The sequence below is a fragment of the Eptatretus burgeri genome, chromosome 10, assembly GCF_056783735.1.
Source record: "Eptatretus burgeri isolate ZD-2024b chromosome 10, Ebu_testis_v1, whole genome shotgun sequence".
In the NCBI taxonomy this organism is placed as follows: domain Eukaryota; kingdom Metazoa; phylum Chordata; class Myxini; order Myxiniformes; family Myxinidae; genus Eptatretus; species Eptatretus burgeri.
The window spans coordinates 94,465,075-94,477,253 of NC_140970.1; the positions used below are offsets into that span (position 1 = coordinate 94,465,075).

At 47.3% G+C, this 12,179-nt stretch overlaps 1 protein-coding gene across 4 annotated transcripts in view; it reads right to left on the minus strand.

The window, feature by feature from the left end:
- Positions 1–207: 207 nt before the first annotated feature.
- LOC147019168 (hepatocyte growth factor receptor-like) overlaps positions 208–12,179 on the minus strand; it is a 125,654-nt gene continuing 113,682 nt past the window's right edge. For all 4 annotated transcript variants that reach the window (XM_085899487.1, XM_085899484.1, XM_085899486.1 and 1 more), the window contains exons 20-21: positions 12,036–12,172; positions 208–3,864 (exon numbers count right to left, since the gene is read on the minus strand). In XM_085899487.1, the coding sequence (XP_085755613.1) occupies positions 3,489–3,864; positions 12,036–12,172 (513 nt within the window). In that variant the 3' untranslated portion in view covers positions 208–3,488. The remainder of the gene's footprint in view (positions 3,865–12,035; positions 12,173–12,179) is intronic.

Below are 12,179 nucleotides of genomic sequence, written 5' to 3' on the forward strand. Positions count from 1 at the left end.
AGAAGAAGATTTTTTTATCGGTTTTCGCGTAAATCCAATACGGCGGCCAAATCATGTGGCCGATGATGTCATGTGCGTGAACCTTTTGTTCCTCATGAATAGGCGGTCATATGTTCAAGTTTCACCTCAATCTGTTCAACCATTTCAGAGAAGCAGATTTTTGAAGGTTTATTACTATTATTTTTGTTAAACACTATGGATACCGAATCACGTGACCAATGTCATCAATTTTATTTTCTGTGGAACATTTTATCCCGAAATGACCTTCACAAATTTTCATACTGATCAGATGTAGCATTCTACATATGCAATGTCGTCATAACGAAGACACCTATGACGTCATAAAAAAATCACTTATTCCCCATGATGAGTACTTGCCATGTGCCAAGTTTCAATTTTTTCCTTGGTGTGTTTTCAGAGATAGAGGTCCAAATTTTTTCCAACATGGCTGCCACATCCCGTCACCTATGATGTCATAGTTATCAATATAACATTCTACACGAGTCGTCACTCCTATGGTGAAAATTTCGTCTCAATCCGACTGGCGGTTGCGGACAAAAACACAAAAGTACTGTGTGGACAGACAGATAAACAAAAGGACCCAAATGCAATACCCTCTCCTTCGGCGAGGGTAACAATGATGGAGTGAGGGTGATGGGTCTTGCATCATCTTGCCATTTCTCAGTCCTGTATAATTGCACGTTTGTTTTCAAAGGACTAATTGAGGTGAGGATTATCCAAATTACTTGACGGACAAACTTCCTGAATTTTTCAAGTTTCAATTTACATTTAAGGAGGCTCAAGGAACAGTTGAGAAAGGAGAGAAACACCAACGGCAGAGTTGAAAGCCAATATCAAGGGAGACTTGAACAAACTATGGGTGTGGGGAGGAATGGGGTGGGGGGGGGCAGAAGAGGATGCATAGGGTGGACAAGATGAATACAGAGGGAATCTCTTAAGTGGGAAAACTGGAAACTTGGAAGGAGGATGGATTGGGGTGGGGGAAGAGGATTAACGTGGGTAGAAAGGATCATGGTTTTGGATTGGGGATGATATGAGATTGTGGTGAACAGCTGTCTTTAAGACATGGAAGGAAGAGTGAGATTGAAGAGAATGTGAAAGTTGGTTCCACAGGTGGAAAAAAGAAAAGAAAAAAAAAGAGGAACAAATGAGTGGAGGTGAGCAGTGATTCTGGATTTAGGTAATGTAACTAAAAGGGTTGATGGTGAACTTTGCAGAAATCTGGGGAATTGGGGGAGGGGGGGGTGGCAACAAAGCACGGAAAGATCACAGGGTACAAGACCAGAAAGGAAGCGGAAGACAGAGAGACTACCGGCCTGTCTGCGATGGCGAAGTGATGTCCATAGGTTCAACTTCATCGTGGGAGACTCCATGATCTGGAAGGTCTTGGTTTTCCACAACTTTTTGAGACATTATGCTATATATCGTTTTTGGCCCGATCTCTCAATGGTGAAGAATCACCCAAAAAATTCCAGTCGTCGGATCCTGATCTTCACCAAAATCTAATCAGTTCGTCCTCGTCACATACCGAACCCGTCCACAAAATTTCATCCGGATCTGTCTACAACTTTTTGAGATATCCTGTACACAGACAGACAGAAAGGGGTGAAAACATAACCTCCTCACCTTCGGTGATGGAGGTAACAATGAGGTCCCTTACAAGGAACTTCAACACAAGAGGTTGCCATTGGGCCGACCAAAGTCCGAGTCATGACCACACATATGGTAACGACGCAGGATATCATACGTACCATATGACAAGCAACGTATGGCTGGTTGTCCATACGTTATCCTTTTTAAATGCTTTGCATCATGCAAGGAAGCAGCATGTGTACACTTTTAAAGTCTCTGGTTTAACTCGGCCGGAGTTCAAACAGTCAACCTCCCAGACTTAGAGCGGCTCACTCGAACTAAATAAAATAAATAAAATAATCCATTAATCTGTTACTAACACTGCTGCAACCTTAATATCAAATACCTGTACACAACACCACACATAAAATCACCACAACAAATATGAAAAACTAAAAACAGCGTTCTACCATAAGGAGCTCCTCCTTTGAAACCTCAAGATAACAGAAATCGAACTCTTCATCGACAACTTGCAAATTAACAAAATTACCCATGTTATGTTACACCTATCCTTAACTAAGGAAATACACAGAAGCAATACTTAACCAAAATGTGTCAGGATGTTCTCAATTCTGAAACCAGGGCAGCAATCTCAGTATGCGTGTGCATTAAGCAGTTTTGTTGAACTCGTGACAGTGCAGTGAACAGCAGGAGGAAGTTGAAACTCTAACTTCCAATGAAGCAAGGCATGGTCGACTTCATGGGACGGTGAGCAGTAAAGTAGTTGTAACAAATTTATAACAAAACAGTGTATGGTTAACTTTACAAACAAACTATAACTATTTTACCACAAAGGCAATTGTAAAGTAGATGTCAAATCAGTTGTAAAAAAAGAGACAAAAATTCAAAGTGCAGGTGATACTTAGAACCTGTACTTTCTTGAGCATCTCTTTGCAAGCGTACCATTTGCATTGATGATATCGGTCTCTTGGAAGGGGGGGGGGGGGCGTTGCAGGTATCATCTCCACATTTCTGCAGATCAGCATGATGAATACCTTGATAGAAGGTCATCACCAGCTTTATATAAATGGTGTGTTCCAACAAAATGGATGCTCAAAGTAGCTGAGTTTGGCTCCACTGAGGCGAAAGTACCGAAAGGTCATAATTTCCAAGAGAGAACCTATCTCAGCACAACTTGATGTGGACCGCTCCCAGCAAAGACTTCATCAATGTCTCTCTCATCGGTCCGTTTCCTCTGTGTGTCAACGTCCTCTTCCTCAGTCTGGTTCACGCACTCCTCTTGCATCGGCAAATCTGCTCAGCCAAGCAGCCGTGCCATCTTAAACGATGTCGACCGATTCTGACCCTTCGTGAGTTCCAAATAATCAACCTCCTTATATTTCGCTCTCCTTTACCGAACGAACAATACAAATGCCGAACAATTCCATGACAAAACAATAATAATCATGCATGCACTAAATCCGATGCCACATATCAATTCCAGCAACCATGCCACTTGAAAGAAAGCAGAACAACAAAATATATAAATTCTCCTTTTTGTGATAAAGTGGAAAAAAAAGTAATCAAATTCTTGGTCCCGCAAGAATATATTAAAAAACACATGCATCTCTTACAAGTGAATGGTTGAAGAACCACAGCAGTAAGTAAAGTCCAGGATCGGTTTCAGCTTCACGAAAAATCTCACCAAGCAAAGGTCAGTTACAGTTCCATTTGGTTTTCTTACATGTGCATAACCTCCTGCCTAAAACCTTCAAATTTTCTGTTACCAAAGGATAAGGCAAGAAATCAGAGAGAGAAAAAAATGAATGATGGCCTCTGCAGGTATTAACCTTCCAAAGAAGGAACCCATGGAGGTTTCCATTAAAAAAAGAAGATCAGGACTCAACTGCCTGGACCTCATGTGACAACAACGGGCTTAGGTTTGTGTCCAGCACTTCACTTGTTTGAAGATTTACAGATGAAGTTGGCGTAGAAGGAGGAGATGGTCCTTTTGTGGCGTTGACCTCCAGTGACGGACCCGGTTTGAGATGAGAAGGTTCAGCCTGGTCCATCAATACACCAGCTGAGATATCAGTTTGGTTGAGAGGCTCATATGGAGATTTTTGATCCAGGTTCACATATGTAGGGTGCAGACTGATGTAGTGTTCACCTTCCAGATGTGACAACAATGCACTTATCGATGTCACAATGTCAGGAAAGGAGGGCCGTGCCTCCGGATATGGCTGCCAGCAAGCCACCATCAATTGAAATCTATAAAAAAAAATAAAGTAAAGAATAAGGACAAACAAGCTTATATTGGAGAAAGGTCAGGTCAGGTCAGGTATGGGAGCATGCGCCAGAGCAGCGCGTCGCTGCATCCACTTTCCGCCAGAACTTCAGGGGGCCTCCATCTGGCTATCCCCCAGGCAGATGCCTGGCCCATCCCAATCTCCTTGAGATACCGATCAACCTGCTGCAACCACGAGGCACGTGGTGGGCCCATTGGACTCCTCCACTCATGAGACTCCCTCGCTGAGAGAATCTGGTGAGCAGGATCAGCGTCAGGAAAATGAGCCACATGTCCATACAGCTGCAACTGACGCTCACGGACCATGCAGGTAACAAATCTCATTTGAGTCTCTCTCAGCAACCGTTCGTTAAACACAAAGTCTGACCAGCGATAGCCACGGATTCTCCAAGGAGACCTGGTACCAAAGGAATTAAGTCTCCGTCTCAGATCCTTTGTCAGAGTCCAAGTCTCGCATCCATAGAGCAAGACTGGCAGCACCAAGGACCTGAAGACTCGGACCTTCGTCACCCCGCACAGGTACCAGCAGCGCCACACCCCATGATCCAGTGAATCCATGACTCCCCAGGCTCGACCCAGACGTCTGTTGACCTCCGACTCACAGCCAGCAGAGACATGAATATCACTGCCAAGGTAAGTGAATCACTCCATGACCTCAACATCCTCACCACAAACAGACACAGACAGGACAGTAGCATCCAAGATGTCATTGAAAGCCTGGATCTTAGTTTTAACCCAGGAAACCCATAACCCCAGTGGCTCCGACTACTCATCCAGCACCTCGAGGGCCCCCTAAAGGATATCTAAAGTCTCAGCAAAGATGACTGCATCATCTGCGAAATCAAGGTCACAGATCTTGACATTCTCAAACGATGCACCACACCTTGATCTCTCCAATATCCTCCCAAGAATCCAGTCCATGCAAGTGCTGAAAAGTGTGGGGGCCAGTACACACCCCTGACGAACTCCAGTTACAACTGGAAATAAGTCAGAGATGGTACCACCACATCTCACAGCAATCTCAGTACCAGAGTAGAATTCAGACATCAGATCGATCAGTTTTGGTGGCACCCCACAAAGGACAAGAATCCTCCAGAGGACATCCCGATTTACTGAATCGAACGCTTTACAGAGATCAACATAGGCTGCAAGCAGCCCCTGCCGAAACTCTCGTCTGCGTTCGGTGAGGACCCGAAGAGCAAGGATACGGTCAATCGTTGACCTCTTTGGTGTAAAGCCTGACTGCTCTGGACGCCGGTGCTCAAGCAGATGGTGGCGAACCCTTTCAAGAATTATCCGAGCAAAGACCTTGCCCGGCACTGAGAGCAGAGTCACCCCTCGGTAGTTGTTGCAGTCTTGGCAATCACCCTTCCCTTTCCAGAGAGACTCAACTGGGCCCCTCTTCCAATCAGTTGGCATGATGCCTGTGTTCCAGGCAGAGCACAGAACTGCATGCAACAACATGAGTGCAGCATTTCCACCAGCCTTGAGAGGTTCAGCATGGATGCCACAGATCCCTGGAGCTTTACCCCATTTCAACCGGTTCACCGCAGCCCGTGTTTCCACAAGCGAAGGTTGACCACAGTTGATTGGAGTGTCGGCAACAGGGATTGTAACATCCCTGACATCCAACTCGACAGCTGGTCGATCAGCCTGGTACAAACGCTCAAAGTAACCGGCCCAGCGGGTCTTCACTTCAGACTCCTCTGTCAAGAGCCTACCACCATCTGCTCTAACTGTAGTACACCGAGGGATGGGCTTGGATGAACGCAATGCGCGAATTCCCCTATAAGCAGGATGAGATTAACTGTACCACAGGTGATGCTCTACCCCCTCACAGATTCCTCGCACATAGGCCTCCTTGTCCACCCTCAGTGCATGTACAGTTTTATGCCTCAGCTCCCTGAACAGCTCAGCTCTGCCATTCAGCCTGGCCCTGTTACTCTGGTCAATGGTGTCCAGTGTCCCTTGAGAGACAAAATTCTTCTTTGCCCTGCGGTGAGTTCCAAGACATCCACCGGCAACATCAAGGACGGTGGTCTTGAAGACGCTCCACAACTCTTCAAGACCTCCTAAAGCACCCAGACCACCAAAGTCTCCACTCAGCTTGTTTGCAAACTCCTCAGCTACCCGCTCATCCTTGAGCTTGCCAACATCCAGCCGAGGCTGGGATGGTACCATTCTCCTGGATTTAAGGTGCAACTTCAGAGTTGTTACAACAAGCCGGTGGTCAGTATTGAGGAACTGAGCACTCCGGTGGACCCTGCAGTTCTGGATCATTCTCAGCGAACATCAACGAGGACATGGTCAATCTCCTTTGCCGCACCACCAGCGTTGGAATACCAAGTCCAGTGATGAGCTTGTGGGCACTGAAACCATGAACCGGCCACCCAAAGTCCATGACTTCTTGCAAAGTCAAGGAACTTAGTGCTGCTGTTCAGGTTCACAGTTCCAGACCGATGGGGACCAACACACGTCTCATAACCGTCCCTATCAGTTCCAGTGGATGCATTTAAATCCCCCAAGACTCGAAGTGTATCTCGTCTGGGGCACTGATCAACCACATACTCGAGCCTGGCGTAGAATGCATCCTTCACCTTGAGATCACTCGCCTCAGTCGGAGCGTAAACAGAGACCAGGGAAATGACACCTAAGGAGTGACGAATCCTTAGTCTCATAATACGCTCGTTGACCGGTGTTACTCCTTGGGCATGGTAATCATCAGAGCGATCAGACCAATAGTAGGTGTAACCACCCACCATTATCTCGCCGCAATCCGGTCTCCGAACCTCAGAGAGAGCTGCAATACCGATGTCCAAACGCTTGATCTCAGATAATAACAGAGACAGGTGATTATCCTCTTTTCGGGATAGGACATTCCAGGTACCCACCTGAAGGGATCGCCTCAGGTTAACCCAAGGAGACCGCCGTCTGGTGGACGACACCTCAGCGCCACTCCGACACACTCTCCCGCAGTCTGACCCAGGAATGTTACCCCGTGGTTTCCCTATCATAAAATATTGGGGTCTTGAAGGCTTTGCCCCAATCCCATCATCCGGTGAGCTGCCCTGCGAAGGGAAGCTGCACACGAGGTACTCCCACGGAGTGGGTTTTCAGATTTATTTGCGTTTTTGTGTTTTACGGAATGAAGGGTTTTACGGTGGCCGAAGTGCAAATCCTGCCACCAACCTCCTAATAAGAAGTAACCCAACTGCAGGACGTCCGCAGACACAGTTGGGCACTAGATATGGATGGCCGTTGGCTCACAAGGAGCTCCTCCGCCCTTTGACAGGTTTTGTTTTTAATCCTTCTGGGTGTCCATATCCAAACACCCTCCTCACCAGAAAACCTGGTGGGGGAGACGGTTTAGTCGCCGACAACCCGACCATGGAACAGGTTAGTACAGGTTTACATGGTACCTGTAGCAAGTCACAGATCTAATCTGGCCTGACCTGACATTCAGGAGAAAGGATTGTGGCCATGAAGGATAACAACACCATCTAAAGAGAAATCCATAAACTTGTGAATCCAAAAAACAATGGGAAACATTCATGGATCACAACACTAAAATGGTACCTTCAGATCTACCGTCTTCATGAAGAGCTTTGATTATACTTTAGCCGAACAGAGAATGAAAGCTTGAGTGACAGTCACACCAGCTTTCCCAAGAGAAGTTCAGAAATATGAGAATGATAACCTTTACAATGTACAAGTTACAAACTTAGCATCAGCAATTGCTGAGGACAAAGCAAACAAGATCAAGTTATTTGGTAAAAAAAAAAAAAAAGTTAACAACATGTCTCTTTTAACAAACACAAGGACAAATGGGAGGCTTGTGTCAATAAAATTTGTGACTGTCATTCCCATAAAAAAATGTCGGAATTCTCAATTTCTTTTCTTTGAATCAAATTAAATATTTTGGTTGTTGCGTTTGCAAAACGCAAATGTATTTTGAAATTTTGAGTGGTTGAAGGCAAAACTTCATTTTGTTGTTTGAAAAGTGAAGTTAATTAAAGTTACTGGATGTTCCAAATTGACTGAACTCAGCCCATTCAACCAGCTCTAGATATACATTTGTGCCATGGGTGCGGTAAAGACTCAATTCTCAGAGACATTGAAATCGTTTGTGCAGGCAAAAAACCATTTCAGGACATCTGCTGATCACGATGGAACTTGATTTCCTCCGAGATGCTCTACGAATGGTCCGCAAAGAGCACATCATGTAGTGATAAAAATGGACTGCAAAGGAGAACATTAACCTTTTAAACCCTCAGCTCCTTACTTTGGACAACCAGCAGGATGAAAAACAAAACCTGTCAAAGGGCGGAGGAGCTCCTTGTGAGCCAACGGCCATCCATATCTAGTGCCCAACTGTGTCTGCGGACGTCCTCCTGCAGTTGGGTTACTTCTTATTAGGAGGTTGGTGGCAGGATTTGCACTCCGGCCACCGTAAAACCCTTCATTCCGCAAAACGCAAAAACGCAAAAAAATCTGAAAACCCACTCCGTGGGAGTACCTCCTGTGCAGCTTCCCTTCGCAGGGCAGCTCACTGGATGACGGGATTGGGGCAAAGCCTTCGGGACCCCCAATCTTTGATAGGAGGGAAACCACGGGGTAACATCCCTGGGTCAGATTGCGGGAGAGTGTGTCGGAGTGGTGCTGAGGTGTCGTCCACCAGACGGCGGTCTCCTTGGGTTAACCTGAGGCGGTCCCTTCGGGTGGGTGCCTGGAATGTCCTATCCCGAAGAGAGGATGATCACCTGTCTCTGTTATCATCTGAGCTCAAGCGTTTGGACATCGGGATTGCAGCTCTCTCTGAGGTTCGGAGACCGGATTGCGGCGAGATCATGGTGGCTGGTTACCCCGACTATTAGTCTGGTCGCTCTGATGGTTACCATGCCCAAGGAGTTGCTGCAGCTGTGTCCAATAAGATGACTCCAATGATAATTGAGGTTACACCGGTCAACGAGCGTATTATGAGACAAAAGATTCGTCACTCCTTGGGTGTCGTTTCCCTGGTCTCTGAATATGCTCCGAGTGAGGTGAGTGATCTCACCGTGAAGGACGCATTCTACGCCACGCTCGAGTCTGTGGTTGATCAGTGCCCCAGGTGAGATACTGTTCCAGTCTTGGGGGATTTCAATGCATCAATTGGAACTGATAGGGATGGTTATGAGACATGTGTTGGTCCTCATGAATCTGGAACTGTGAACCAAAATAGCACTACGTTCCTTGACATTGAAGAAGACATGGATTTAGGGTGGCTGGTTCATGGTTTCAGCACCCAGAAGTTCATCACTGGACTTGGAATTCCAACGCTGGTGGTGTGGCAATGGAGATTGACCATGTGCTCGTTGATGTTTGCTGGAGGGTGGCCCAGAACTGCAGGGTCTACCAGAGTGCTCAGTTCCTCAATACTGACCACAGGCTTGTTGTAGCAACTCTGAAGTTTCAGCTTAAATCCGGGAGAATGGTACCATCCCAGCCTTGGCTGGATGTTGGCAAGCTCAAGGAAGAGAGGGAAGCTGAAGAGTTTGTGAACAGGCCGAGTGGAGATTTGGGGTGTCTGGGTACTTTGGAGGATCCTGAAGAGTTGTGGAGTGCCTTTAGCACCACCCTCCTTGATGTTGCCGGTGGATGTCTTGGAACTCACCAGAGGGTGAAGAAGAATCTTGTCTCTCAAGCGATACTGGACACCATTGAACAGAGTCGCAGGGCCAGGCTGAATGGCAGAACTGAGTGATTCAGGGACCGAAGGCGTAAAACTGTACGTACGTGCACCAAGGGTGGACAAGGAGGCGTATGTGCGATGAATCTGTGAGGGGGTAGAGCATCACCTGTGGTCAAGTTATTCTTGTCCTGCTTACAGGGGAATTCGTGCATTACATTCCTCCAAGCCAGTCCCTCGGTGTACTGCAGTGAGAGCAGAGGGTGGTGGGCTCTTGACAGAGAGGCTGAAGTGAAGGCCCGCTGGGCCGGTTACTTTGAGCGGCTGTACGAGGCTGATGCACCAACTGTCGAGTTGGAAATCAGGGGTGTTACTATCCCTGATGCTGACCTTCCAAAAAACTGTGGTCCACCTTCGTTTGTGGAAACAGACTGCAGTGAACCGGTTGAAATAGGGTATAGCTCCGGGGATCTGTGGTATCCATGCTGAACTTCTCAAGGCTGGTGGAAATGCTGCACTCGTGTCGTTGCATGCAGTTCTGTGCTCTGCCTGGAACACAGGCATCATCCCAACTGACTGGAAGACGGGCCTTGTTGTCCCTCTCTGGAAAGGGAAGGGTGATCACCAGGACTGCAACAACTACTGAGGGGTAACGCTGCTCTCAGCGCCGGGCAAGGTCTTTGCTCGGATAATTCTTGATAGGGTTCGCCACCATCTACTTGAGCACTGGTGCCCAGAGCAGTCAGGCTTGACACCAAATAGGTCAACGATTGACCGTGTCCTTGTTCTTCGGGTCGTGACCGAACACAGACTCGAGTTTCGGCAGGGGTTGCTTGCAGCCTATGTTGATCTCTGCAATGTGTTTGATTCAGTGAATCGGGATGCTCTCTGGAGGATTCTTGGTCTTTGTGGGGTGCCACCAAAACTGATCAATCTCATGTCTGAATTATACTCCGGTACTGAGAGTGCTGCGAGATGTGGTGGTACCATCTCTGACTTATTTCCAGTTGTTACTGGTGTTCTTTAGGGGTGTGTCCTGGCCCCCACACTTTTCAGCACTTGTATGTACTGGATTCTGGGAAGAATGTCGGAGAGATCAAGTTGTAGTGCATCGTTTGGGAATGTCAAGATCTCTGACCTTGATTTTGAAGATGATGCAGTCATCTTTGTGGAGACAGGATATCCTTTTGGGGGCCCTCGAGGTGCTGAATGAGGAGTCAGAGCCGCTGGGATTATGGGTTTCCTGGGTCAAAACTAAGATCCAGGCTTTCAATGACATCTTGGATGCTGCTGTCTTGTATGTACCTGTTTGTGGCGATGATGTTGAGGTCACGGAGAGATTCACTTCCCTTGGCAGTGATATTCATGTCTCTGCTGGCTGTCAGTCAGAGGTCAATAGACGTCTGGGTCGGGCCTGGGGAGTCATGGATTCACTGGATCATGGCGTGTGGCGCTGTCGGGACCTGAGCAGGCCGACGAAAGTCCGAGTCTTCAGGTCCTTTGTGTTCCCAATCTTGCTCTATGGATGTGAGACTTGGACTCTGACTAGGGATCTGAGACGGAGACTTAATTATTTTGGTACCAGGTCTCCTCGGATAATCCTTGGCTATTACTGGTCGGACTTTGTGTCTAACGAGCGGTTGATGAGACAAACTCAAATGATATTTGTTCCCTGCATGGTCCGTGAGCTTCAGCTGCAGCTGTATGGGCATGGGGCTCATTTTCCTGATGCTGATTCTGCTCACCAGATTTTCTCAGCGAGAGAGCCTCATGAGTGGAGGAGGCCAATGGGCTGACCACGTGCCTCGTGGTTGCAGCAGGTTGATCAACATATCAAGGAGATGGGGATGGGCCAGGCATCTGCCTGGGGGATGGCTAGACGGAGGCACTTGGAATACCGGCGGAAAGTGGACGCAGCGACGCGCTACTCCAGCGCATGCTCCCATACCCGACCTTACCTAACCTGACCTGACCCAGGTCCCTGGAGAAAAATCCGGCCACTCGGGTATATGGAAGTTAGAATAGCAGCCGGGAAACTGGCCACTCGGGTAGATGGAGGTTAAATAGCGGCCGGTAACCTGGCTGCTCAGGTATATGGAGGTTAGAATAGTGGCAGGTAAGCTGGCCGATCCGATGTGTGGAGGTTTGAATGTTGGCCAGTAAACTAGCCGCTCGGGTACATGGAGGTTTGAATAGCGGCTGATAACCTGGCCGCTTGGGTAAATGGAGGTTAGAATGGCAGCTGGTAAAACGGCCACTGGGGTTCAAAGGGTTAAGCACTTACCATCTGAATGGCATTCTGATATTAAAAAAGATATATTATTTTGGAAAGAAAAAAAAATTCTGCTGGTAATGAATAATGGTTTCCACACTTGCAATTGTAAATAATAATAATACACAGTTACACTGTAATATAATGGACATCGATTGATCGATTGCCTTGTGTTTGGTGTGATGCAGACTTACAATGTTGCTGGACAAAACTCAGGCTGCGGTAGACGCCGGCCACTCAGCAGGTAAAAAGTCATATCAAAGGGATCTATATCAGCATATGGTGGTACACCTCGTGTCAACAACTCCCAAAGCAATACGCCAAATGACCACTGCAGA